The sequence below is a fragment of the Meleagris gallopavo genome, chromosome 4, assembly GCF_905368555.1.
Source record: "Meleagris gallopavo chromosome 4, MGAL_WU_HG_1.1, whole genome shotgun sequence".
Taxonomy (NCBI): Eukaryota; Metazoa; Chordata; class Aves; order Galliformes; family Phasianidae; genus Meleagris; species Meleagris gallopavo.
This window is the reverse complement of record NC_139407.1, coordinates 48,499,072-48,523,858: the sequence shown is the minus strand read 5'-3', so window position 1 is coordinate 48,523,858 and position 24,787 is coordinate 48,499,072. Positions and strand designations below refer to the sequence as shown.

Below are 24,787 nucleotides of genomic sequence, written 5' to 3'. Positions count from 1 at the left end.
TCTGTTCTTAGGTTTATGGTGGTTGCTGGTAGTTTATTCCTGTAGAGAGTTCTTCTTTACATCTTCATCAGTAACAAAGCATCCAGAAGTGCCAATATGTGCATTACAATTTTCCTGTCAGTCACATAACACTGGCTTTTCAGACAAGATTTCTGGTGTGGAAACAAACTTCTCAGAAGGAGCACTTGGGAAGGCTTGCACTGCCTTCACTTACTCCTGACCATCTCAGCCATGCCAGCATTCAAGAGGTCAGTGCTCCCATTGCAATGAGATTATGGCTCAACTCATGATAAGGGAGGAGCAAAGCAAAGGATGGGCACACCATTTCCCTGCCAGACTAGTGGGTGCTTCCAATTGCCCCAACCTAGTTTTATTACACTCTATTTTATAGCTGTACAAATTGCACCCCAGACAATTTGAGCAACGGCTCCCATCAGAGCCTGAGTAATCAACTTTCTTTAAGCTAAAACACGAGCAAAAATGGACAAGCAGATCAAGCATGACTGCAATGATACATATTGCAGCAAGAGCACATGTACAGTAGTAAGTTGTAAGCAAGGAAAACAGGGCATCTCAAGAAGAAAAAGACTCGACTCTGGTATAGAACCAACAATAGAAAAAATATTATCAACATTGAAGTGCTTTAAGACAGTATTTTGGTAGGTTGAGGATCTACCATAGCAATTCATTAATTATTCTGGCTTGCTATTCATAAGATATCAGTCCCGGAAATATACTTTCAATGAATGGAAGCATAACTATACACTTTCACCAGTGTAATGTGCTTAACAGGAAGAAGTCCCAATTCATTAAGCATAACAATAATATAAGTAACACTATTACTTGAATGGCTTTTATTTATGTTTTTCAATCACGTAATGTGCCTTACTGAGCTTGAAGAAAGAGACAGAAAATGCCATTACAAACAGAAAAAAAACATTAATGCTAGACTGATTTGCCTTTAACTGAAATAAGGCTTTTCTGTATAGGAATTAATTTTAAAAAGCCAAACTGGGAGTTTATTCAAAAAGGTGCTGTCAATAATAAATGAAAGGTTTTGCTCTTTTTCATTTGTAAATGCAGAATGAAAGCAAAAGATGGGCCTGGGAAGAAGAAGAAAAATGAGAAAGTTTTATATATTTGCAAAGCAGAATCTTTTAAAGGGGATCTGACCTGGAAGTACTTCTGACATGGCTCACGGGGGCGTCAGCAATGCATCAGGAAATAGATTATAATTTGAAATCTGAAAAGAGGGATCATGTAAGAATTAAAAACAAAGGAAAATACAAAATAATCCACATTTCAGAAGCTCCCAAAAGGCTAAGTATTCTAAACAAACTCTGGTAACATAGCAGTGATGATCTCTGGAGCTTTCAAAGCTATTTGAAAAGCATTAAAGTATGGGAGATACTAATAAGACCAAGTAATTAAAACTAACACAAACATCACTTTTCTTAATTTATGCTTTACAATAGTCTCCAGTTTTACACAACACATTGCAAGAGGAAAAAATGGTTAGAAAATTGGGGGTTTTCCCCAGTAATTCTTCACTTGCTTACCCAGGAAACTACACCAGCACTGGTAAGATAAACCTAGCAGTAAGACATCAACACATGAACGACTTGCAGAATAAGACCCAGCACATGAAACTAGTGAGCACAGTCTGCAGGGCAGATCCAACAGGAGAGAATTCTAACAAGCAACTGGGTAGTGGCCTCCTGTGTGGGTCCATCTCTCTGGAGGTAAGCTATTTTTGCCTTAGGGTCTTTGGTTTGGATACAAACAATGCATACACATTTCTATACACCTGCAACTACAGTTGCATCAAGGAAATCCTATCTGCAAAGATATCCGCTGAAGGCAAAACATTCAATGACAAAATGAAGCAGTGGGGCTACAGCCTCAAGTCCTATGGACTTTACCTCATTAAAGCCTAATCAGGTGGAGAGAACGATTCCAACTCGGTATTAGCTAATCCTTGAGTTTCAAAGAGTAAATACCTGGTTAAAACACCAATTTAAATTAAGTATCCTACTGCAGTCTTCTTGCATCTGCATTCTTCCTCAGTTAGAACCAGCAAAATGGTAAAAGCTAGATATCAGCTGAAAACCTCCTTGTGAAGTCCAGACTTACACTAATGAAGCTGACATCAGAACGCGGACTAACAGCTTCCTTTCTGTCAAGCGTCACCTACACAAAAAGGTCAATATCCAAGGGATACTGAATGTTTTTAGAAGGAAAAAGGAGAAAGAAAAACACTTGGATGAAGAGTTATGGTAGAGGAGAGCAACTGAAGGTGCTCCCATGGGAAGTGATTCTCTTCCTGCAGCACCATTTCTCTGCTGGGCCCAGCTGGGAGTGGGAGGAGGAAGCTCAGCACAGCCAGCAAAGCAAGCCCAGCTCCACAGCCTGACCCCACAGCACAGCTGGGGAACACAAGAGCAGGGCAGGAGCTGAGCTGCAAGCAGCTTGCTCATGCCCTCTCACTTGTCTGCAGGCTGCTCCATGCAGATCACAGAGCTGCTGAGGACAGGAGTGGTCTGTCAAGACCATGTACTCCATTGCCATCATTGAAGCAGGGCACCCCTTGGGCTGCCTTCCCTGCCCCACCCTGGTGGCTGTTCTCACCCCTCCAGTCCTTGCTAATGCAGGAACCAGCTTCCCGCCTTGCTCCCACTTCCCCACGAGGCTCGCTGCCAGCCTCTGCTGCCTCAGAATCACACCTCTCCTGTTAGAGCCGACCACGTTGCCAATAGCCTGGCAGTGGTATATGTTCTTGTGATGCTCTTATTAACAGAAACCCATAACGCTGATCCATCTTTAAAAACTGTTTTTAAGGAAAAGACAATTTTAAGTCCTGCCATTAGTTCTGGTACTGCCTTTTGTCTTTTTTTCTCTTCCTCTTCCCATCCTTCCAGTCAGATTCCTTATCTAGCAAGAATTAAGGACAAGATGCCTTTCACTGACAGATTCTAACACCTACAAAGAAAAAAAAAATATTATCAAGAAAAATGCTAGATTTATTGCTCACATCCTCATAATTTTATGAAGACCGACAGATGTAAATAATCAGCATATATCTGAGTGCCTGAAGCATAGTGCTGTGGACTCCCTGGGCAAACTCATGCTGTTCAGAGTGCTCCTGAGTCGAGCAATCACTTGCAGAAACAAAGAGCAGCACTTTCATTTATATACTGCGTATCCACAGCATGCAATCAGGATTAAGCCTGCATTTAGTGCTGCAAAAACAAGGCACCAAGTCTTCTTCAAATTTGATTTTCTTCCTTTAATCAGATTTCCCCTCCCCCTCCACCCCCCTGCAGAATGGAAGAGTCTGGCAGGCACAATCAGTGCTGTCACTGCAAGGAGATGGAGTGTGCGTTATCTGTTGGCTACGGCAAGCACTGCTATCAGGACCTTCTGCCATTTAAGCTATGTGGTTATAGCCACATCTGCTAACTAAACCTGTCTTTTTTAAAATCCTGGTGTGTAAATTAAAATCCAGAGCCTTAATATTCTCTCTTTAAAAAAAAAAAAAAATCAATGTATTTATCACTCAGTTTCTACAGTAAAGATCATATTTCAGACTTTGTTAGTTAAAAAGAGCTCTACTTTAAATAAATGCTTTACTCTAGAGAACAAGCTTACATGAATGAACACACATTCATTTCCTCTTATACAGAGACAAACTCAGAAATTGTAACTTAGGTTTCTGAAGCTGAGATCAATAAACCAAGATAGATTTAATCTTCTGTATTCTGAAACTTCAGTACTGAGTGCCACACAAAAATAGCATTTACTGTCCCTTAAGCTAAACAACATGCAGTTAAATCTGATTGGAATTGCCAAAACCGAAGCATGATAACATACAAAAAAGAAAGCTACAATAAATCTGTCTCTGGGGAAACAAAGCAACCAACATGCCCTGTAGAACAGAGTATGCAGGTGCTTCATTAAACTGTGGAAAAGAATCGGTGCTCACAAGCTGAGCACATAAACTGACTTATGGTGACTCAGATCAAATTCAGAGCAAGGAATTTTCAGCCTCCACATCAGTGTAACTTGGATCATTTGACAACTCCTAAATCAGGAAGTAAAACTATTAAAGAGATGATTGATTCCCAAACTGGGCTGAAGAACTGGCAGCATCTATTGCCTGTATCAGTGTTCCAACTGTTCTCAATGGCACGAGTCCAACACCAAGCCCTTTGGTCAGGAGGGATGGGCAGTGAAAGTAGAAATGTGACTGAGCATAGGTCACAGCATTAGTAACAAAAGGAAGAAAGAAAAAAAAAAAAACCCACAAACTGACACACTATCAGATCGGATGGATGAGCTAAGTTGCGCTGAACCAAACAAAACAAAAAAATTAAAGAATGATCATCATTAACCCCTCCCACATATCTTGTTTGTGGCCCTGCTGTTGCAGCCTGCAAACACTCTGCCATTCCCACAAACAGCACTGCATACACGTGAGCACCATCAGCTTCTAATCGCATGCATATGAATGCAAACACTTCAGATTCTCTTTTTAAATTAATGCATGTTACTAATTAAATTCCTGATGGCCTGGGTTCAGGATTTCACCTGCAACAACTTCAGCTGGCCCCTGAATTGCAGATAATAAGTTTATGGCTAGTTATACATTACACTCTTATCAAGGTTAACCAGAAACATTTTTTACCCTCAAACTACCTAGTCTGGCAGTAATAGCTTTGAACCAGCAATTACCCACTGTTCTCAAAGCTGAGATCCCAAAATACATTTGAATTTTTTTTCTTATTACCACAAGATTGTACTTACTGTTAAGTTGAGCTCTAAAAATGCAAATCAGAAAACTAAATTAATGGGCCAATTTTCAGAAGACTCTGCAACTCTATACGAAAAGAGACAAGAATTAAAATATTGATATATCAAAAGTCTAAATATGAAGAATCAAAACTCCTCATTTCAATCACAGTGTTTGCAAATAACTTCAAATCACTAACAGTAAGTTGAGACAAGTGAGCAAAATTAAAGTCCAAGTCTTACTAACAGAAAAGAGCACTGATCACCAGGTTTCATAAAATAAGATGATATGGACTATCAGGAAGAAAGAATTACAGATTTATGGAATTCTGTTCCATGTATTAAAAACATTCTGTATCTCACCTAAGCAAGGCTATTGCATCATATATTTTTACATCATTGTTAAATACATTTGCTGAAATCATCTTCAAGTTGGACTCATATGTCCTTACCACATTTCCCTTGTCTTAGTAATGGAATGCATTTCAGAGCAGAGGTTTCACCAAACCTGAAAACATACCCACGTTTCTAGTTCATAATTTGTTCTTCCATTAAAAGCTAAGCTATAGTAAAGTTTATCATAGAAAGAACAATTTCAGCCAGGCTCAACATTTGCCAATAAGGCTACACATTATCTTCAACAAAACCTTAATGGGACAAATAGGAAAACAGTTTATGAACCAATTGTTGCAGTTCTTCTAAAGCTGTCGGACATCTGAGAGATTGTTTAGGGGGCCATACTCTATAGTAACTCTCCTAAATGTTATTATGGCACTAGAGTATAGGAATAACTTTAATCTCAGCCTATTGAAGCAAGCAGAGTTGCTTGAGAATGTTGTTGTGCTGCAATGAGAAACTTCTACCCATAGAGCTCATATATAAAACAAAACACGTTCATAAATAAAATCAAAGTGTACTTGCTTTATGATCGCCATAAACTAAATGGATCAATCCATAATAAAGTGGAAGGAGAACATAAAAAAGCAACGGCTCTGAATGACATTTATATTCCTCTAAAGTATGGCTAAAAGTGTCCTCAGTTTCAACAAACTTAGCTGTAAAAGCCTTCAAACGAGTGGAGAAAGAACTGGCCTGGATTTCAATGAGTCTTAAGTTCTCGATGTGCTAACCAAAATACTCCTTCCTTTTGTGCTGTCACTACCCACATACTCATTGAGTGTCACAGGGTGCTTTTACAGGTACAGTTTACAGGGAACTGAAGTTCTTGTGATGGGACAAGCATACAGCATACAACTCCATAATGTGTGGTCCTACAGAAAACCTTCAGCTTTAGAACAGTTCTATTGTTAAAAAGAAATGGAACTGCCAGAGGTGTACTGCAGTGACTTGGTATAGTATTTAACCATGCTAAGAAACAAAAAAGCAGAAGTGACACTATGCATCCAGGGCACCATGTGGTTCACAAAGGAACCTCTCCCTCTGTAGACTCCAAGTCAAAGGAGGTCAGTGCTGCAGACCTAACTTCCTATCTGTGGGATCCAGAACATCTTTGGGTTTTGTCAGGACTTCTCAAGAGGTATCAAAGAAATTGTCATGCAAGTCTCCAGACAGGTTTCTACGAATGGTAGAAAGTCAAATGAGAGAGGCATCAACTGAGAGAGCAACGTATATGCCATTGAGTGCTTTTGTAAATTTTACTCCTTTAATTGTCTGTATTTCTGGCTTTTCCACATCTCAGCAATGATTCTGAGCTGCTTTTCAACAACCTTATGAAAACTGCCCTTCCTGAGCATGAACTCAGGTGACACTTGACACTCACTCAGGTGCTTGTTAGACCAACGCCTGGAAATACCAAGACATATGCGGCAGGTCTTTGCTGACAGAGAGGTACCAGGACACCTCTACCAGGAACTGTACACTTCCTACAGTCAGGCTACCTTCCTGGAGTGGTTTTGTATTGTTTTAGCAGGGGCTCCACTCCAAATGTGCAAAGCCATGAAAGTTCTCACACCAGCTTGCGTACATCACTATAGCGATGTAATTGCTGAGATTGGCTGTAAGACTGTAAACTTCAGGTTTTATCCTGAGTTTTATTGCTGTTTATGTTGTCATTGCAGCATCTGTTTCCTTATTTTACTGCAACAAAGCTAAAGCTTTTCAGTATTTTCATTCATCAATATTCCTTTGGAAGACTAGCAGTGGGAGAACACCTCAGTGCAAAAAAGGCTGCAGCTGGGCACTCCCTGACAATGTTGAAGAGAAATAGAAAGAGCAGGACTTTGAGTATTCCGGAGGAAAACCAAATCCCAGGTTTATGAAATCAATCCTGCTCTCTCTGCCCTCAAGTATTTTGAATTGTTTGTAAGAGCTCTAGCATGGGAGACAGTCAAGAAGAACCAAGACCCAAACATCTCCCCTCCACAGTCCAGGGAGTGCCATCCCACAGGGGATGTTTCCTTTCATTCTCATCCTTGATTTATGAATATTTCATTAAAAAGTTATTTCCACCAAAAGGTTTTCCATCAGAAGTTTCTGAAATATAACCTCTTTCAACTCTACTAATTGTATTGGCAGAAATGTTATCAATAAATCATTTTACGTGGACACTAGTCTAAGCAGTTTTTAAATAAAACATGCCTAATACTTTGGAAAAAAAATTCCACCTCTGCCCTCCATGGTGACTTGCGCAAGGCAGACATGGTGCTCTCTTCTGCATAAGCAAAGGCTGAAGAGAGCTGCAGAAGCGAGCAGGTCTTTGCCACCATGGGACTGGGCCTCCACCCAGCATGCTCCAGAGGTCAATGACTACCAAAACTACCACCCAGAAATTCCTGCCTTTCCTCACTTGTCCTCTGAGAAAACAAAAAAGGAGGGCTTTTTTTTTTTAATTTGCATTTTCATATCACTCTAAGAAAATATAACTGCTGTGCATTTAATTATGTTTTAAACTGTGCCCATCCATGCCTTTGATTGCATGCAGGGCAGCAAAGTGGAACTGCAACCAATTCCGACAAAATCCTTTGCTTTGATTCCAGTATCATACAAAATGCTACAAGCACGTAAAGCAAATGAGATTATGTTGGGGGCAGAATATGCCAACATCCCATTAGAAAGTTTTTCCAGTTATACAGAAGACTTTGTTAACAGAGTGCACAGAACCAAGATTTTAGCCATAGTATGAAAGTAAATTTGAAGCTACATAACACAGTTCCTGTCTTTTCAGGAGAGTTACTGCAACTGATGCAGAAAAGTGGTTTTATGAGTAAATATTGGAAGAGATAAAAATATGAACGAAGCTCAGGAAAATTTGTGAAGGGGAACACTGTTTACAAAGCCAGGCTTCTCCATGCTGGAGACTTTCCAGTCTCACGTCCATAATTTTCATAAGAAAAACAACAAGAACAGTACAGCAAGGAGGGAGGCTCCCTGTTGAGCATCAAGTCAACACAAGCAGTGTTAAGTAGAGCCAGGGATACACCCAAGACTGTTTTCTTCATGGCCAGTAATCAGGCAACATCATTGTTCTTTAACTAGATGTTTAAAAAGCCAAAATTAGCAGGTACCTATTAAATTCACTACTTTCAGTTCTACATTTTAAACATCTTGCTTCTTCTCTACCTTCAGCATCTGCATTTCAACTATGTTTCCTAGCAGTGGGCTTCAAATAAGCTGTTTTCTATTTGAATTGTTATATTTCTTTGCATATAAAACCTTCTGTTACTCTTCTAAGAGTACGCAATGCTCTATATTCACTACAGTTATGAAATCATTCAACAAAACAGTCAATATCATAAATGGCCAAGAGTGCCCTACTCCACATGGGCCTAATTCTTCTCCTCACAGATTTTATTTATTTACAGAACGGTAGTAGTATGTCTATACACATATGTATAGACAAAATAGAAAGTCATTGATTAAGGTTTAAAACTGCCCCAATTCCTTAACACTACATAATAAACATCAGAAAGTGAGGGTAAAGTTCTTCCTTTAATGGCAACAACTGTGATTACTGAAATACAATAACTGAGATGCTGCCGTTACTCATTATTTATGCAAAGAAAGCAAAAGCAAAATGATACATTTTACTAGTACTTTCACCAGGATCTAAGGTGCTACCAGAAATCTAATTCTCCAAAGACTGGTCAGTTTCAGTGCTCTACTGATGGATGCCCAAAGCACTTACTATGCTAGGCACCAGGAAGTAGCAGCAAAACAAAAAAAGAAAACAAGTGAGACTTAATAACCGTGACAGGTTAAGAGAAGGGAAAACCTGGATAAACAAAAGAATAAAACTATAATGAAGTAGATATTTTGGTATCCTTGCCCTCAAACAAGGAGTTCTGACATCAGTTGTTCCTGATGCAAATTTCTGAACTTTGCCAGTTCTTCGCTGCCTGCAGGTGTTAAATTAGACAACAAGAAACACATTGTAGGCTCTTCTGGCAATAAATAAATGCCATTTATTGTAGGTAGAAATAGGAAAGATCCTACTACCTGTTGCTACAAAGGATCATTTCAAAGCTGAACTTCAAGCTTAGGCTGAGATGTAGATTTCATGCCTTGCAGGATGCTTGGGAGGCCAGGCTTAAAAGGCTAGCACCTAGAGATAACATCAAGTGATTCAAACAGACCTGCAGGTGACCACCAGAGATGTCTCAAAGTTGTAACAGCCATTTATTCTCCCAGTGTTAGCATTTACAATATCTGAACATTAATACCCAACATAAACATAATCCAGAAGGATGTAATTCAGGAAAATTCAGTGTGAATAAGATTGACCTCACATACATAAATAATCTGAACTGGAGCTGTTAGTGTAAGCTGTAAGCAGTTAAAGCAATTGTGCACAGTGATGTTCAAGCTGTTTGCCAATCTGAAGGTATCTGGTACTGAACACTTGTGTTGGGAGCAAGGAGAAACAGCAGCTAAGTTTTTGAATGCTACAATAAATGAATAGAGACCTTGATCACAAAACACAGCACAACGCAGCAGGCTCACTCAAGTCCCTAAGTTTTCTTAAAGTTCTCAAAGACACCTCTGCAATTTGACCATTAATCAGTATACTTACCATTTGGGTATACACACAGGAGAGCTGGCATCGATTACAATATGTCAGCATCCTTTGATAAATACTTCTTCAAAATTTATGAACTTAGCCTTCAAAAGCAACCAAGTGACCAATAAATGAGACCAATTGCATACATACATGAGTTGCTTGGCCGATAGTGAGCCCCTGGGTAGCGCCTGCCCATAATGCCGTCAGCACATCCCCGCGCGCTGTCAGCTGCTCCCAGCACAGATCGAAACGCTCAGCTGGGGGAGGAGGAAAGCACAGATTTAGTACAACAGCTGTATCTTTTTCATTAAAATGCTAATGACCCTCACAAATTTCAGGCTAACTACATTTATAAATTATTCATGGCCGTGCTGTGAGAGTAGATGAACTGTTGTGCTATACATGCAGCATAAATTTATTATTAGTGCTTGGCCTCCATTAATAAGCTTATATAAATTTGAAGGCACAGAGATGTCTCAGGTCATACAGCAACTTAATACGGCCCACAATGCCATCCAAACAAAACACTGCAAGACAGAAATTGCTTTCAGCTATAAATACAGCCAGACAGCAGGTGAAATTTAACAGCATTGTCATTTTAATTATCATGCAACAATCAATAAGCAACAAGTTTATCAATATTCTATATTTACTATGGAAGCAAAAGTTATCCATGCCACACAATGCCAATTGCTTTGAATCTGTTTCTGAAAACCATTCTTGTCTTTACAGCAATGTAGTCCAACACTAGTGTGTCAGTTTTCCCACAGTAACAAAATCCCCAAGTGACCAAGAAATGCATGGCATGTGTTGGGGTCAGCCCAGAGTAACATGCTGCAAACCCTAAACCTCAATCAAAATGCTACTGAGCCAATAAAATACTAAGCATAAAATATTTTAGTCTGAAGAGAAGAAATCCCATGGCTTCTTTTTCATGCCTCATAGTGACTTTTAGATCTTTGCAGTTGAATGAATTTTACAACTATCTACCTACTACCTACTCAATACCAAGGCCTTCCTAAGAGCTGTAAGACAAACCTTCCAGCCATTCATCCTGTGCAGCCAAGGGCACACATCACAAAGCAGGCTGCCCCAACTTTCATCTCAGGCTACCACTTTTTTTTTTTTTTTTTTTTTTTTTTTTTTTTTTTTTTTTTTTTTTTACAGAGCTTGTTGCAGCTCTTATTGCTGCTGTATAAGAGTTCACTTTACTCTGGCTCTTCCAATACCAGTGGGGAACAAAAAAAGAGTTCTCTTTTTTTCAAAAAAAAAAAATTTATTATGAGTTCAAATACTGGACGGATAGGTCAAGTTTGCTTCAGTACAGCCTCCAGGATAAACAATCTAACCTCCACACTTCTAATGAACGTTAAACCTATATCAGTTTTCACTTCTATATATTTGCCTGCTATGTTGCTATACTGCTAGTTATGAGAGTTTGCAGTGGTTGTTGACTAATTCCTTGGCCTTCCCTAGACCCCCACAGGCAACATTATGTGTGCATTCAAATACAGGTCTACATACATGCATACTGGTTACCTAAAGCTCATACAACAGACTGCCAGCAGACCTACTGTCACAAGTCTAAGAAAAAGGATAAGAAAAAAGACAAAAGACTGGAAATGACAGAAGTCACCCAAGTGAGACTCCCTCCATCATCCAGCAGCTGTAATGAGCAGCTGCACAGCAGGAAAGAAGAGCTGTGTGAAGTTTCTCAAGAGACGGCTACTCAAGAAATCACATTCCCATACTCTTGGGGTGATATTCTGACAAAAGCACAATCTTGCCTTGAAAAGTATGGCTTTGAATATCAGGAAATAATTATGCTGGGAACAGGGAAGAGAATGCCTTTCATTGTTTCAAAATCCACACACGTGCCCTGCACAGATAGGTCAGCTATAGCAAAGAGCTCAGGCACTAAAGAAGAATAAATCCCAAAATTTTCACACTATGCATCTAGCGGCTCATTCTGAGATTAATGAAGGCGTGTTTGCATACACACATACAGTGTTTGTACAGTTACGTTTGTACATTTGTACATATACAATGCAAAGTTGGGGATCCCAGCAAGCTGTACAGGCTATGCCAGGCCCCGCTGCATACAGAGCACAGTTAGTAGAGCAGCAGTTAGCATCAGCCAGCACAGCTCTGCCAGCAAAGGCTGAAACATGTGGGCAATATTCAGGGTTGTAATGGTCATTTTGGAATCTCATTCACACCAAAATCAGAGATGTTCACTTCTTCTGAAGCTGCAGGTGCCTGTATGCTTTTGTTTTCTGTGGGAAGTTTTCAAGCACAACCAGGGTTTCTGTTACAGCATTTCATCACTCCCCACCATCTTTCCTGCATGCTGTAGGAATAAATAAACACAGTGTTGCTGCTGTCCTTCTAAGAATGGATGCAAAACTTAGAAGTGGAGACAAAGCAGGATTAGAAACCTCTGAAAATGTCTTTATTCCTAGGCTTGCCAGCTCTCAATTAACTAATGAGATGCACTACACTTCTCCAAGCTGATGAATATGCTTATCTAAAAAAGTTCATTAACTGTTCAAATGCGAAAACAAGAACAAAACCATCACATTTCTCATTTTGGTGTCCTCTATTAAGTACTGAAACATAAACAGGAGAATGACTTCAGCAAAACAGTTTATCCAGCTTGCCCATTTCCATCCATGTTACCTCAGCTGTGCTCACTGTGTTTCACCCTTGTGCAGAGCAAAAGCATGGCAACACACTACCAGGAGAGCAGGGCTTCAAGCCAAAGCTGCTCCCAGGATCACTGGAAGGTCTTCCAAAGACAAGCTGAGCACAAGGTGAAACTAAGCTCAGCTGCTTTCCAGAGTGCAAGGATAGGAGAGCTGCAGTGCGATAAGAGCATATAGCCTGCACCAGGATTTCATTAAATGGTTACCCCGGAGTATCTGGTCTACCACAACTCACACAGCTACCTTCTGACTTCTTTTGGCACTATCCCAAGAAGTCTTTACTCTTCCTACCTTCAAAGTGAAACACTAATGCAAAAATTATGTTCAAATCTTATTATTGATTCCTCCTGTCACCAAAGTTCCAATTCCTATTTTTATTTAAATCAGTGCATTATATATCCAGTCAGCAATGCAAAAGAGCCACAGCATCAACTGTTCCTCTCTTTTACCTGTGGCAATGGAAGACTATGTGAAGATATTAGCACAGGTCTTCTTCACACGTGATTTTGATCTCAGACACTTAGGCAAACTTCAGCAGCCCAGACAAAGCAAGGCAAATTCACTCATGGTATTTTTCAAAGATCTTAGGGAATGGACAGTTATCAAAGGTATTGTGAAGAACTCCGATGCACAGAGGGAAGCACAAAACATTTGCCTTAAGAGTAAACAAGAGGGAACACAAAGAAAGGTCCAAACAAATGGCTCAGTGCAAGCAAACGGGGAACTTCTAGTCACCTTTTGCTACAATCAGGTGAAAAAGGGAAATACAAATTATACAAAAGAGTAGAATTTACTGGATGATGAAAAAAATTGTAATTAATGTTGTCATTAATGACCTTGTCATGAAAGGCATTACTGAAATCTGCTTGATACAAAATGTGGAAGCTCTTCTGCAAGGAAAAAGATGCAGTCCCCAAAAGGAAAACTGAAAGCTGAAGTCTAATAGGAAAGTAATTAAGTGAAATAACACAGAGCACAAGGTCAGTCATTCAGGGGATCAACAAGAAATTCTGCTGTCAGTGCTGAGCCACAATGCAAGTGTTTGGAAACGATGGAAGAATGAAACCTAGGTACATCAGCAGGGCACTGACCTCTGCTTAGCCTCCAGTGGGATGCATCCATGGGGAAGGCAAATTTGTTCTCTGGTTACAGCTAGGAAAACACTGGTACCATTGTGCTAGGTAATGCTCAGACTTCATCCAAAGCAGTGCAGCAGCATCTGGTCCCTCACACACCAGAGAGATTAATGGAAAACACAGGAAATTGGAAAATAATCAAGGTAACAGATTTCTATCTTGTACAAGGATATTAAGAGCTTGGCTTACAGCAAAATGAAGGTTAGAGAAGCAACAAAAACTTTAATGCTGGCACAAGAAGAAAGAGCATGGAAAGCAGTCATTACTAAATTTAGGTTGAAAACTAGAACATACCTCACATCAGAGAGACACAGTCCAAGAACACCTCCAAAAGGGTATAAAATTAGCTTACAATAACGTAATGGATCTTCATCTAAGAAGTTCTGAACTGAATAATATGATGGGGCTAAGTACCCAAATGAGAGATACCTTCCAGAGTTTTAGTCCCATGGGGTGATTTTTAAAGTTATTTAATTTTATTTTTGTGAAACCAATGTTTCCAAGTTGTGGAATTCCCCAAGAGGTGAATGAGAATCTCAATCACAACCTGAAGACAAGAATCCAGCGGGGTTATAAAACTGCATGATTACTGAATAACAAGCACATCCAGTGAACAAATACTAAGTGAAAACAAGATAACTAAAATTCTGAGCATCAAATTTCAAACCATAAGATGACTTTCACCTTTTCACCTAAAAGGATTTGGAAAAAACTTTGTAAACAGATTACTTGGTCTGCCTTCTGCACAACTTATTTCTCTGAAGCTGAAACCAGAAATGACTGAAAGCAGACAAACTGTTTCTGAAGCATAATTCAGAATTATTTTTAATTTTAAAAGCATTTTGTCTAGGTGTAGTGAAGAAAGAAGCATCTGAAATTTCAATATGCCGTGTACTAGACAACAGACACCACTCTAACATTATTAGCAGTACTTTTTTTTTTTTTTAATGAAGGAATACAGATTATATGTAGGAATGAGCAACTAGATTGCATCTTGGAAATGAAAACGATTCAGTCCTGCTTTTTCATTTCGGGGAAGAAGGTGCTGATGGTTTTGTTTGGTTAGGTTTTTGGGTTGTTTTTTTTTTTCCTTCCCCACATAGATACAAAAGAAACTGAAAGTCACAAGGAACTCACATGGACAACAGCCCTGCAGCATCACAAAATAGAGCATCGTATAATAAAACTCTCCTTTGTTTCCCATTTTGGCTGGTTCTGTAGTAGAGCCATCAGATAGAGCGTTTTCATACACCTCTACTGACTTAACAGCTGTACATCTAAAGAAAGGTTGAGGGGACTGGACTTGTTTAGCTTGGAGAAGAGAAGGCTCAAGGGAGACCTCATTGTGGCCTTCCAGTACTTGAAGGGAACATATTAACAGGAGGAGGAAAGGCTGTTAACATGGGTTGATAGTGATAGGACAAGGGGGAATGGTTTTAAACTAAGACAGGGGAGGTTTAGGTTGGATATTAGGAGGAAGTTTTTCACACAGAGGGTGGTGACGCACTGGAACAGGTTGCCCAAGGAGGTTGTGGATGCCCCATCCCTGGAGGCATTCAAGGCCAGGCTGGATGTGGCTCTGGGCAGCCTGCTCTGGTGGTTGGCAACCCTGCATGTAGCAGGGGGGTTGAAACTAGATGGTCATTGTGGTCCTTTTCAACACACCATTCTATCTGCCATACAACTTTTTTTTTTTTTTTAAACACATGTTCGTACAGTGAAGCTACAGAAACTATACCTATAGACTACAACTGCACTCTTCAACAAAATCTTAGAACTTTGTAAAAAAAATTCTGAAAAAATTTACCAAGTAGTAATTACACTGAAAATGATACAGGATTTTTTGCCAAAGTACTTGTTTAGTCCTACTATCTCTTACAAGTGATAACAAAAAAATATGCTATTATTTGGTTCTTTAACTTATTTTTTTTTTAATATGCTTTTAAAAAGTATAGTTAATCTCAGGGAACCATTTTACAATGTTAAAAAAGGGAGACAGGTGGGTGAAAACCCAGCTGCTCAAACCAACCAACAAGCTAAGATTTGGTCCAGTCTCTCCATGATGCCCTTGGAAAGATGAGTGCTATATCCATGGTTTGCAAGGTCAGTTGATAATGGCAGAAATAAATTTATTTATTTGTGGAAGCACAATATACCCAACTTTCTAAAAATGGCTGAGCCATGTCCTGCACTAACCACTGTTACATTTTCTGCTGCCAGTACCAGTTGGAAAAGGTAGTAATGAAGCATGATAACAGTGGTAATGTAAGTCCATCCCACCTACCTGCTGCAAACCAAGACCTTCCCCAAGGCTCCCTTTACATCCCACTGTACAGTGCTGCTATTATGACACCAGAAAACATTTTGTACTTCATTATTTACAAAACTTTATTTTGTAAATAAACTTCCCACAAACAAGTGGCTATTATTCCAGTCTCAAGTGAAGATAAGAGACAGCAGCAGCTTTTCCGGAGCTCTGCTAAGCCACAGGAAAGGGCTTGCACCCCCCCGCCAAGCAACAAGTGCTACAGGTAAGCTGGTCAGATCTCAGCTCCTCTGCTGCAAGTGCAGAAGCAGGCCAAAATGAAGTCAACTGAAATGGGACAAGAAACTCAGCTCCTGGCCTCCCTATGAAATATGGCAGAATATATGTATTTTGGACCACATTTGGACCTGAAGGTTAGATTCCACCAACCGTATAGCTTTGTATTCAGTAATTTTAAATGAGCCTTTAATAAGAAACGGCTTAACTAGAGGAGAGGTCATGCAATCTGAGGTAGGAGCAACCATTGATTTTCTGCCGAGTCTCTGAAACAAGAAACTAGTTTAGTCTCTAGTAAAGAGGCCCGCATCTTAAAGAAATTAACTCTTCAGCAGAAATACAGCTGTGCAAGCTGAACTCCTTTAGTAGCAGCAGAGATGCCACTGGGTCACAGAGGCAGATGCTGATGTATCTGAAGCACAGCCTGAGCTATTGCTGTGTCCACCTGGAGTTTGTTCTTGGCACAGACTTCAATCTTAAAGCATATGCTGTAGAAATGTTAAACATGTGCTCCGCTTTCAAGTAACTACAAGGCCACATTAATCACAAATATTCCATGCATGTAGCAAGGACAAGATGTTGTGGTTTTATGGTTTTGTGTCAGAAGATAAAATGCCTGGGAGAAACACTCATGTGAAGCAGATAAGCATTGGTGCACATTAGGTTACATGACAGGAAGTTCATCTTCACACAGAAAAGAGAACAGATGTAGAATGGCAAGTGATGGCAATAACCCCATCAGAGGCACTAACCCAGCCCTTACAAGGGCTGTTCCAGAATCCCATGGGCTGGATGTGACACATAGACGAGCCAAGGAAAGCAGCTCACCAGACCACTTTGCAGAGTTGATGGAGTCACTCTGTACAAGCAGGAAACGTGCACACGCAGTTTTGCTTCATTATTGAGCCACCAGTTTTCTCACTTTGCCTTTCCACTTCTCTCCCCACTTTGCTGGGAAGGAGCAGGCAAGCAGCAAGATTTGGGCTTAGCTGCTCATTCGGGTTACTGCAGAGCAGGACTCCAATACAGCCTTCTGGATGGATTAAATACATAAGCTTCACCTTCCTGCAAAGGAGCAGATGATTTTGACCTTCCCCTACACCCTTTGCCTCTATACTCCTCTAATTTCTTTTCTGAAACTCAATTGGACCCTGCAAATATCATAAATAGCACACTTGATGCATATGTAAATACTAACAGCATGCACAGCTGCACAATTCTCCAGCCAGAGATCTGGCCACATTCCCGGGAATGCTCAAGGCCAGCCCTGGCCCCGGGACATATCCATATTACCCCACTAAAAACTTTCCTCCTGGTCAGCTAGACATAGGACTGAGGGAAGGCACAGGCTATGTTTGCATTTGCACAAATTACACCAGGAGCTGGGTGTTCCTGACTATGTTGATCTACGCAGCAAGATGAGTGTCTATAAGGCTGTGTCCCCGTTGGGGCCACACACCCAGTCCTGCTCCTGGGGTCACTGCACTGCAGTTTCATCATGGCTCTGGTAGTCTCTATGGGCTACTAGATTCTGCAATGTCTAAGCACCGCACTTTCAGCAAAGTCAAAAGTTTGCAATTTGGGGAAGCAAACAGACTTAAGAGCTCCTTTCAATAGCAAAACCACGCATCTTCTCCAAGGTGACACAAAAAGCTTGATGTGAAATGGTAAACAGGTCAATTGTTCCAAATTCAAGCACCTCCTCACCAGAATTTGACTACTGTAGCATTGTCAGATAAAACCAGAAGTAAGTACTCTGCTGCATAACTCTTATTTCCTTCCTTAGTCTAAAAGCATTCATTTGTAAGGAGGAATTCCCAGAATACTTATTGATCAAATTAGTCATTATTCCTTCAATAGTTTCCCAATGGTTCAAAAAAATAATCAAATTAACTAAAAACTCAAACAGTTACATCAAGCATGAACTAGTTAAACAAAACACTGCTGTCCAAATTATTAAAATCATATGCCTGGGTTTTTCCAATCCTAGGCCAGGTTTTTCCTCTGGAAAAACTACCTGGAAAAAGGGGTCATACACAACCACTGTGCCCCAGCAGGAAATTACTACTTACAACCTCTCACAGAATCATAGAACTGTAGCGGCTGGATTCAGCTTCATGCTCAACTGCTTCATGCTCATCAAGCACCTCTTCATGCTCATCTGGAAAGCCATTTGCTACTTGATTCAACAGCAAGTATTATTCCCACATATGATGGGCATAGGTTCTTGAATTTTTGGATTGGACAAAAATTACTATGACTTCTGCCACAAACACCGCATCTGACAAAGCCAGGTTTCCTATTTGTGCCCTCCAGCTTTTCCTCCTGTTCTGCTACTCAACGTGTCAAGTTCAAGTCTTTGGCTAGTAAATGTCACTATTCTACTTAGAGTTACCTTAATTGGGAAACTACAGCACATAATCAGGAACTCATAAACCAGGGCTTTCAGATTCCATCTTTGAATCAGATTCCATCTTAGCCCAACTGCAAGCACTCACAATCTTACTAAAGACTACAAGCATTCAAAACACACCACAGGAAACCATACCTCTGCTATAGAAAGAACATTGAGATCCACCAAGAGTGTCCACATCAGCAGATACACGGGCACTACAGAGGAATGGCACTACCATAAGACACCTCTGATGCATAAAACCCTTTCTCACATGAGAAGGCAAAGTTATAGTGCTTTTTTGCACAAAGAGCCAAAAAAGCTACAGTATGCAAGAGAAAAGAAACTGATTACTACTTTTGTACTAGAGGATCTGGGACATCCTTACTAACAAACATTATGAAAATATTCATATTTCTACCCAGTACTTATGGTACCTCTTGTCTATGCTGGAAGAAGTGTGAGGCTACATCATCTGAGATATGGAACAAGAAGTGCACAGAAGGAGCTCCCTCTCCACCCCCAGTAGATTCTCAGACATATTAGCACTTATTTAATTCATTAATACGAGATGCAGCAGGAGACTTACTCTTCCCAGCTCGCCAGTGGAAAGTCTGTACTGGAACACCAAGTCTTTGGTACCTCGGCACCGGCACTCTCTCAGGTCACAATGAAGAAACGAAGAAAGCTGCAAAGCAAAAACATAACATTTTACAAGTTTTTGTTTATGGCAGAATCAAGGAGGGATTTTAAACTCTCCTGCACTCTGCACCATGGAGCTGTGGTTTCTGTATGCATAATGCCAAGCATCGGTCAGAAAGTGAATTCAGATGAAGGAGATGAGCCCGCAGGTTAGAAAAAAGCAGCAAGAAGTCCTCACTACACAGCACATTCATTCACTTTACAAATTAAAATTAAAGCAAAACATCTTCTCAGTTATGCTAGTGCTCAGTAAACAACAGGTATATAATTTATTTTTGCAAATTCAGTTTGCTGTAACAGTCAGACCTCAGCCTGCCCATCCTCCGATAAATGACCACATTAATGCTGTGGATTTGGTCTTGAAAAATATATCGGAATTACTGCCACACAGCAATGGAAGTGACGTTATCTCCCTATCAGCAGCTGCTTCAGCAGCAGCAGCAGCAGATCTGTCAGTCAGGCTATGCTCTAGGATTCAAAGTATTCAACTTTATATTTTCTCCAGATGTGGGGGAAATAAATATGCAAAAGACCGAAGATAGAAATCTCATCTGCTGTACAGCTTCAAAAACATTTTTTTAAAAAGTGAAAGCCAGTCTAAAGTAAGGCAAATCATGTTCCATTTCAAAGAGATTTGTTTTTTCCTGTCCTTGTTCTAAGAGGAATTCAAGAACCATAAATCCCAGTAAGCACCAAGACAGAAGAGATCATTTAAGAGAGATAAAAACATTCTCTTTGAAATCGTGTGTTATCTGGAAACTTAAGAAAGGAATATTTCTATAAACAAGGTGAAAAATTATTTTAAGATTTGTAATTTCTTGATTTCTTCAAGAAACTTTACTTGAATAAAACTGTGCTTTAACAACAACAAGAAATATCCGAACACCTTCTCCAGAGGGCAGGAAGGAAACAGAACAATGCTTGCTACTCGTTAGGCTAATATTCTAACCCAATCTAATGGGCACAGTTGTGGACTTTTGTATCAGGCAATCAGACTTTAGTGTAAGAGAGAGAACATGTATTATGTTAACATCCTCATGCCAGCAAAGCCAAGAAACTCGTCATTTCCTTCTGTCTGAGACTCGTGACTTTACATAAAAAGACCTTCTGGGGTAAGCATGAGAACCTCAATCCTCTCCACAGACCGGGCATACAGGCTAGTGTATTCTCCATTCATTCTAAGGGTTTTCTTCCTGAGAGAAACAAATGGATGCATCCATCTGTGCTGGTGTGGCTCTTCTTATAATTAATCCTCTTCACCCTGCACATGAAACTTAATTTGCCCTAGATCAAGCCTAGCATAACTGCAGCAGAAACAGTGCTTAATTCAATAAAAACCAGACAACAACTCAAAAAGCATTTTATGTCTGAAATGAGAAATTTTTTTTTTTACTAAAACTGATGTAGGTTCAGCAGCCAGTTCTGAGATAAAAGTCTGAAATACCAAATACAGCTCTTGAAGGTGGGAGTAACTGAGCTCTCAGACAGCCAAGGCAGAAGGCTGCACTGCAGCCTTGGTTAGAGACATTTTGCAACGTTGGCAGCCTTTGTCAAAGTGCAGTAGCTACGTATCACTGCCCACAGTGGCTTTGTTCCCTTCCTGCAGAGGACAGGAGATGGAAGGAGACTGGAGTTGAGTGCCAGCTCCCACAGGGAAGGTGAGCTTTGCAGTGCCTCTGCAAAGTGCCTGGGAGAGCTCTTCCTCACATGAACAGTTATCAGCAGGAAGCTGCAACTGTGAGTTCCAACAAGAGACATCTGACTTTGAATCCAGAGGGATATAACGCTGACAAATTCCTGAAGCAGTGCACACCAGCATTTTAGATTTCCAGCTGGGAACTTTCCCATCCCAGCAGTCCTTCCCTTCTCTCCACACCCCGCAGGACTCTTCCACCTCTCCACCCATGCTTTCACCATATTGCCTACTTTGAAAACTGTCCGGTCTGAAAACAATGATAGTGGGATGAAGACAGGACTAGTTTTGCAATCTGCTTCCTGCTCACATATCTTAGTATTTCAAAGAAAACCTTGGACAGCCAACAGCGCAGCAAGCTGCCTTGCAAACCTACGCAAAACAAAATTATTTATTTAGGACTTCATTAAAAGCAGTGAATTGGAAGGCAGATAACATGCAGGCACTGATCACAGAATGGCTTGGATTGAAAGGGACCTCAAGGATCATGAATCTCCAACCCCTCAAGCTACAGGCAGGGCCACCACCCTCCACATTTAATACTAGACCAGGCTGCTCGGGGCCCCATCCAACCTGGCCTTGAACAACTCCAGGGAAGGGGCAATCTACTATCATCTTCAGAACTGAATTAGTACATAATAAACACCCACAGGCAACAAAGTAGAGACGCACTCTTGCAACCAATAAAATAAACAACTGGCAGCTTGAGGAAGTACCAGGTGCAAGTTAAGCAATGTCAACGGTCTCTATTTCCTTCATTTGCAGAGATGGAGCGACAGCCATATATGCTTAAGCCAGATGTTCCTGGCTTTCCGTACAACACGGACCTATGTCTTGCTCTTCAACCAGCCTTAGAAACCAAGCAACAGGACCCTGCACAAATCACAGCATCTCTGCTAGAAGTAATAGAAATAAGTAACAGCAGCCAGCAAGGAAACATTTGGGGAGCTATCAGCGCTGTTGAAATGTTAGCGCAAATCTTGCTTTTGTAGCTCTCTCAAAACAGTGACATCTACTTGATGACACCTCCCTGCAATTTGCAATATTTGACCCTCAGACCATCTTCCACGCTTTCAGAATTGAAGCAGTTAAGAGATTGCATGATATTTAGGATATTACCTATACACTGATGAGTGAAATGACAGCAGTATGAAGGCAGTAACAGGCACTGTCCTCCAGTTCTCTCTGCGCAGACATGCAGGGTATGCTGCATTCCTGTTACCAGACTGAGAACTGCCTTAAGTTGTCTTTCAAGCAGGGACTGAAGGATCTCACCTACTCTTCTTTTAAACTTTCCACTCTTTCCCCTAGTTTAAAAATAGAAGAATAGAAAGAGTCCAGCATGACATCAATATTTAATAAGTACTGCATTATCAGCTATTTTAGGGATGAATTATTCTGTCTTTCCTTCTAGAAAGCACACTGTCTGTTTGTAACTAGTCTGCTGGGGGCTCTCAAAAGGAAAAGTAGGTGAGAAGAAGGAGCTGAGTTTTGTTCTGCAGTTTCTAGGGGCTTTAGTGTGGAAATAGTTAAACAACAACAAGTTGTTGTTTCCTTCAAGTATGAAAGCTGCCAGCTGTATTATCACATTGAGCTTCAGTCTGACACAAGTCAAGGATGCTCATGACATACTGAAGGGTAAAAAGAGTCATTAAAAAGGGGTAAGGGAGAAAGCTGCTGTCATTGCCTCAAGAATTTCCTGACGTTTTTAGTATCTATCTTATTCTGCAAAGAAATTGGAGCTTCTTTGACAGCAGGTTTTGCCAAACCCACAGAAGGAAGAATCTTACACATTAATTCACTTTGTGCCCTAGAGGGCTGAAAGGAAGAGAGCATCATTTAGATGACATTTAACCTTCACAAGTTTTTGAAAGTCAGGAAGACGTAGGGGAAGAGGCTCTGACATACCCCATCATATTTCACTATGTTCAGAAGCATTTTTTTCCACAATTAGTGCCTAAACAACAAAATACACATGCTGCTATTTATAAATTCTGAAAAGTACAATCAATAAAGAGCTTCAGCTACCCATCATCTACAGTGAAGTCCTACCCTTTCCCTTCCCAGTAAAAAAGTATTCTGGACAACAACCTCCCGATCCGATCTGCTGGAATTATCAAGGCTTTCTGAAATACAGTCTCTATGTTATGTGCCAGTGCTGTGAGCCAGCTCTCACTCCCATTCTGAGCATCCATCACCACACTCTGGCTCGGGGTACACGTAACAGGAGACACTGCATAAAGGGCTCAGAAGCCCCAGGACCAGGACACACTCCTGGGAAGGGAAGAGGTGGGCCAGGATATCCCATGTCAGGCTTGAACATTGGGATGGGTCTCCTGCCTGCCCACACAGATGGCAGCCACAAGGCCACCACAGAAGAGATGGCTCAGTATTTACAAATCACACCCAAGCCTGTCCTCTTTGTTTTTGTGATTCTTTTTATTAAAAATGCTCAAAGTGGAAATTGGAAGGTTCTGGTTTTTTTTCCTCTTTAAGAGTTTTGCACAAATGGAGAAAGAGAAGAAAGGGCAGAGCCAAGAGATTTGCCTTTCAGGTCACTCTGGACCAAATCTATATTCTCGTTTTGGCAACTTCACTCCAGCCCTTCACAGTCAAGTGATGCCTACGCCTTCTGGTTGCCAGCAGTCATTCCCAAACACCAGGGCATTATTTTGGCCCCTGACTGCACAACCTACTGCTTTGCTCCGCTCTGACCTCTCACTGAGTTGTACTACATCGTAGACACTGAAGCAGCAGAAGAAAACCACTGGACTGACTCCTGTCAGGATTCCACCTCAGGAGAAGGAATTCACAGATGCCTGCCCCATACTCTTCCTGAACACCTCCAGTAGAAATCCACCAATATTTTCCAGCCAGAACCGCAGTTTTGTCCATATAAAGGTATTCCTTAGGCGCCTCTGCCACACACTGCTTCCCTGCTCCAGAATAAAGACTGGAACCTCCGGGCAAAGCCCTGCACACATCCAAGGTACAATCACGTTTTGCAGACTGATTGACTGATGGGGTCCCATGTACAAGTACCATACTCTGGGATAGGGTTTGCAGTGTGCCCAGCATCCCCCAGGCAGAAAGAACCTTTCTCCTCCCACTTCCGATCCCCAGGCCCACCCTTTTCCTCCAGCTTTCAGCATCTACAACCATGTCTGCTGTTGAACTTGCAACAACAACAAAAACAAGAGATGAGCATAGAATAGACAAAAAACTGCCATTACAATACTGTTATAGAAAACACCTGGACTGAGGCTGATGGCTCTAGGTTACTATGCAGAAAGCACAGCATGATCCCCAGAGGGGATGTACTGCTCAATACTGACTTGCAGAACAGCCCAAACACCTCCACAGTGCATTCTCTCCCAGTGGATGGCAACCAAGTCTATTTTCTGCTTGCTTACCCCTCCATGACCCAAGCTTTAAAGTTTACAGAAGACAAAGGCATGATCAGCTGCTAATGCTTCGCTAGCAGAACAGGTATGCTTTGAAAATGCTCATGCTGGAGGAGTAGAAAATAAGGAGAAAAATTAAGTGAAAAAGAGGAAACCTTAACCAATGCTTGTAAACAAAGTAGCCTGGAATTCCTCTTAGAGATCTTGTTCTTAATGGTCCACACAGTGGGATGCATCTTACCTAGCTGAACAATTTTCCAAATAAATGTTAGGAACCATCAATTTTTAAGGGAGAAATGGAAAGTCTGAGAATTCATGCCAGTATGTGACAGAGACCAATCAAACAGAAGAGATAGAAGCAACTAAAGATGCTAATCCAGAAGGTGTTTGTGATAAAAGCATTTCCAA

The 24,787-nt window shown here is 40.8% G+C and overlaps 1 protein-coding gene across 12 annotated transcripts in view; it reads right to left on the bottom strand.

Annotated features, from left to right (window-relative positions):
* Positions 1-24,787, bottom strand: part of APBB2 (amyloid beta precursor protein binding family B member 2) — a 150,855-nt gene that overhangs the window by 87,581 nt on the left and 38,487 nt on the right. For 6 of the 12 annotated variants that reach the window (XM_085223254.1, XM_085223261.1, XM_085223256.1 and 3 more), the window contains 2 exons: positions 19,170-19,268; positions 9,956-10,062 (listed from right to left, as the gene is read on the bottom strand). In XM_085223254.1, the coding sequence (XP_085079380.1) occupies positions 9,956-10,001 (46 nt within the window). In that variant the 5' untranslated portion in view covers positions 10,002-10,062; positions 19,170-19,268. Of the gene's footprint in view, positions 1-1,173; positions 1,244-4,803; positions 4,877-9,955; positions 10,063-19,169; positions 19,269-24,787 lie in introns of all 12 variants that reach the window. The other 6 variants (XM_085223257.1, XM_085223262.1, XM_085223260.1 and 3 more) reach the window with 3 other exon arrangements.